This window comes from Molothrus ater, chromosome 18 (genome assembly GCF_012460135.2).
Source record: "Molothrus ater isolate BHLD 08-10-18 breed brown headed cowbird chromosome 18, BPBGC_Mater_1.1, whole genome shotgun sequence".
Taxonomy (NCBI): Eukaryota; Metazoa; Chordata; class Aves; order Passeriformes; family Icteridae; genus Molothrus; species Molothrus ater.
Window position 1 is genome coordinate 4,493,766 of NC_050495.2, and position 3,585 is coordinate 4,497,350.

General features: G+C 59.0%; 1 protein-coding gene across 1 annotated transcript; it reads right to left on the reverse strand.

Annotated features, from left to right (window-relative positions):
* Window positions 1–298: 298 nt before the first annotated feature.
* On the reverse strand, window positions 299–3,088 carry GLTP (glycolipid transfer protein). The gene is made up of 5 exons (XM_036393631.2): window positions 2,888–3,088; window positions 2,149–2,210; window positions 1,824–1,957; window positions 1,209–1,359; window positions 299–1,047 (listed from the first exon to the last, which is right to left on the reverse strand). Exons 1-5 carry the CDS (start codon window positions 2,988–2,990, stop codon window positions 865–867), a joined length of 633 nt encoding a protein of 210 aa, XP_036249524.1. The 5' UTR covers window positions 2,991–3,088; the 3' UTR covers window positions 299–864.
* Between the last annotated feature and the right edge of the window lie 497 nt (window positions 3,089–3,585).

The following is a 3,585-nucleotide window of genomic DNA, read 5'->3' on the forward strand; positions in this document are numbered from 1 at the left end:
GGCCACAAAACAGCCCAGAAGGAACAACCCCAAAATACCCTGCAAAAAATAAGCCCCCCAGGAAAAACGTCTCTGGCACAGGACTCCCAAAGAACAGCTCCAAAAACCCTCCCATAAACAGCTCTCCTAGGACACAGCTTCAAAACAGCCTCCCAGGAACAGCTCCAAAACATCCTCCTGAAAACAGCTCCCCTAGGAAAAAAAAACCCGAATTTCCCTACCCAAAACAGCCCTGCCCCAAAAGAGTCTCCCCAAACACCCTTTGGGGCTGACCCAACCCCAAATGAGGCTCCCAGGCCATGGGTACTGTCAGTTTTTATTAATTGCTGCTCCTGGGGCTCAGGAGGCAGGGGGGCTCATAAGGCACCGCAAACACCACGGGGACAGTCCCTGGTTTCTGAATCCCAGCACAGGGGCTTGATCCCAGGCCAGCACTGGAGGAATTGGGATCACCCAGGGAAGTCATCAGCTCCTCCTCCATGGGCATCATTCCGGACAATCCAGTGCCAATCAACACGAGGTGCCCGTCGGTGGGTTCCAGGCACAGCCCGAGTGCCACTTCATTCATCAGCAGGACACTTCATTCCCTGCCCCACTGGAGACAGGAATCCAGGGGTTGGGACTAGAAACACTTGTTCTTCCTCTTGGGAAATCCAAGGGTGACACCCACAATTGTTTTATTGCCTATTCTTAATAGAATATTAAGAATGTTATTTTTTTGGTTAGAAAAGACATTATCCACTGCAGATCCAGAGAGGAATCGAAGTCACCAGAGAGCAGGGAGCCGCCCCAGCTGCCTCAGCGATGAAGACATAGGTAACACCCAGCACACGTTATTTAATCTGTGCCAATCCTGTGCCAGCTTTAGGCTTTGTAGCTCAGCTCAGCGTTCATCTTCGTGTACATCTCATAAATTGCATCCAGGATTGGAGTGACCCTGGTGAGAAACTGGTGGATTTTTTCTATGCTTTCCTCTTCCTTGACTTCTTTACCCTTCTCCAAGGCCTTCAGCAAATCGGATTTGTAGGGAAGAGCATAGACTGAGCCCTGTAAAACAGGGAGAGGGTGTTTGACTCCCACAAACCCAACAGAGACCATGGGTTGGGTTGTTCTATGAGTCAGTGCTGCGGCTCTCTGGACACTTGTCAGTGCACGGGAACAGCTTTAGGGATGGTGGTTGGGTGCTTGGAGAGGGAGGGGATGCTCACCGTGAAGAGCTTCTGCAGCATCCAGCCGTGGTATTTCTTCAGCGCGATCTCGTAAGCCTTCAAGGCGTTCACTCGGATGAGGTTGGGATGCTCCTCATCCCTCTCACCGTCAGAGATGCTCTGCAGCAACACCAGAATGAATTTCAGACCCCTGGGAGAAGAGCAGAGATGTTGGGCTCAGGGAAGTGGGTGCTGCTTCCCAGCTTCCAGCCTGGTGTTTCCAAGTGCCTGCCCCTGTCCCTGTGTGTCCATCCAGGGAAGAGAGAGAGAGAGAAGGGCTGTATGGAGCCCCCAGGGCAGCATGGAACCCCCAGGTGAGGCCAGGGCTGAGGGCTGAGCTGGGCAGGGTCAGGTGCAGTCCCATGGATCCTCCAGGCACTGCCCTGTCTGATTTGTGGGCTCATGCTCTGAGGTTGAATTCCCCTGTGCATTCCCAGAGAGGAGATTTGAGGAGGGGGTTCCCAACAGCTGTGCTCCCAAAACACAGCACCCCACTTCCAGCTGCCCAGCCCCAGCCCACAGGGCCCAGCCCAGCACAGGCAGCCTCCACTTGGAGCTCTCCAGCTCCCCACATGCCGGGACAGAGCCACAGCAGCTCCCGACGCCGTGAGTCACCTTTTCAACCACATCAGCGCCAGCGTCGCGCCTGTCTTGGGCCAGGCCGAGCCGTGCAGCTCCTTCTCCACCTCCAGGATGTTCTGCAGAGTTTTGAACTTGGCAGGGTTGGAGTCATAAACCGCCCGGATTTTCTGAGGGCAGAAAAGGGGATTGGCACCCAGGAGCAGGGACTTTGAGCAGGAGCTCTGGGAATAAACTGTGACTGGGTGAGCCACTGCTAAGCCAAGTCCCCGTGGGAAGAAAAGCCTTTTGAAACACCTCCAGTCACTCAGCATCTCTCCCCAGGGATTCTCCTCTCTCAGCCCTCTGAGTCCCTTCCTACCTTGATATTTCCAGTCAGGTCTGCTTTGACCGGCGAGTAGACGATGGGAGTCCCCAGGCAATCTGTGGAGACAGGGAGGGAGGACAATTAGACATTGGTGACACAGGGGACACCATACACTTCCCAAAACCAACGGGTTTCACTTTAAGCACAGCCCAGGCACTGAACTCAAAAAGGGATCTCTGAGCTTCATACACGGCTGTTGGCCCTTGGGACAGCCCTGCCATCTACTGCGGCCCCACCAGTGACCTCCAATCCCCGTGGCTCCGGGACACAGCCCTGGCAGAACATCCTGGAACAGCCTGACCGGCACCGGACACTGCCCGTCCGCAGGCAGGCAGGCAGCCCCACGTCCTGCCCTTCCGGGGCTGCCACCGAGCCGCCACACAATAGCTGACATTGTGGAGGGCAGCGGGCACACTGTGCCACGAGGGCGGCCACGCCGACACCCACCCGTGTCCCGACACGGGGTGGGATCCACGGCTGGGATGGCAGCGCCTGCCTCGGGCGATGCCTCTGCATGGGGTGCTCCAGGACGCTTCCCAACGGGGCTGCTCGGCGGGTTTGACAGGATCGTGATGCAACCCCGGTCCTGGCAGAGCAGCCAAGCCCGGCGTGAGCCCTGGATCAGGTAGGGGGGTCACCACCCAGAACCGGTGAGGGGGCACGCGGAGCGGCTGAGCCCGCAGCAGGCCTGGTCCCAGCCCGCATCTCCCAGCCCCGGCTACCCCGGTCTCACCGAAGAACGGCGGCAGGTGCGCCACGGCCTCCAGGAAGGGCAAAGTCTCGATCTGCTTATCAGCCGGCAGCGGCTTGAACTCGTGTTCCAGCAGCAGCGCCATGACCGGCACAGCGCTCCCGCTTTCCCCCTCACCGCTCCCCGGCTGAGGGGGCTCTGAGGCAGCGGGGGCCGACCCGGCAGCGCGCCCACGCCACGCTCCGCCCCCCGCCGCTCCGACCAATGGCTGCGCACCTCCCGTACGGCCGATGCGCAGCCATTGGTCAGGGCGGCGGGGGACGGGACTTTCATTGCAAAGAGGAAACCACGCCCCCATCGCCCCCTCAGATCGGGGCCTGGCCGTGCCCGGGGCCGTGCGCTGCCCCGGCCGCGTTCTGAGCGCCAGGCGGGCCGGCGTTAATTATTCACGGGTGCTAAATATTTTATAGGGAACAGATGGAAAACAAACCTCAACGCGCGGCAGTGATGACACACCTCAGTGAGGGGTTGGGTGGGAAAATGACACCGAGCGGGGACACGGAGAGGTGAAGAAGAGGTGGGAGCGGAGGGAGGCTCAGCTCGCCCTCTGCGTGGGGAGCGGACCTGCCGGTGCCAGGGCCCCACATACGGTGTTTTTACCGGTTATTCTGGAAAAACAGGTCGTGGGGCGATAGCGATCGGTGCCTGGCAGGGCGGGTGCGGATACAAGGCGGGTGCGG

Bases quoted from the DNA above. Each gene is read 5' to 3' on its own strand.
- GLTP (XM_036393631.2), bottom strand. From the start codon at position 2,990: ATGGCGCTGCTGCTGGAACACGAGTTCAAGCCGCTGCCGGCTGATAAG. The intron at 2,211-2,887 runs GTGAGACCGGGG...CTGTCTCCACAG, and splicing joins GCACCTGCCGCCGTTCTTCG to ATTGCCTGGGGACTCCCATC. The intron at 1,958-2,148 runs GTAGGAAGGGAC...TTCTGCCCTCAG, and splicing joins ACCTGACTGGAAATATCAAG to AAAATCCGGGCGGTTTATGA.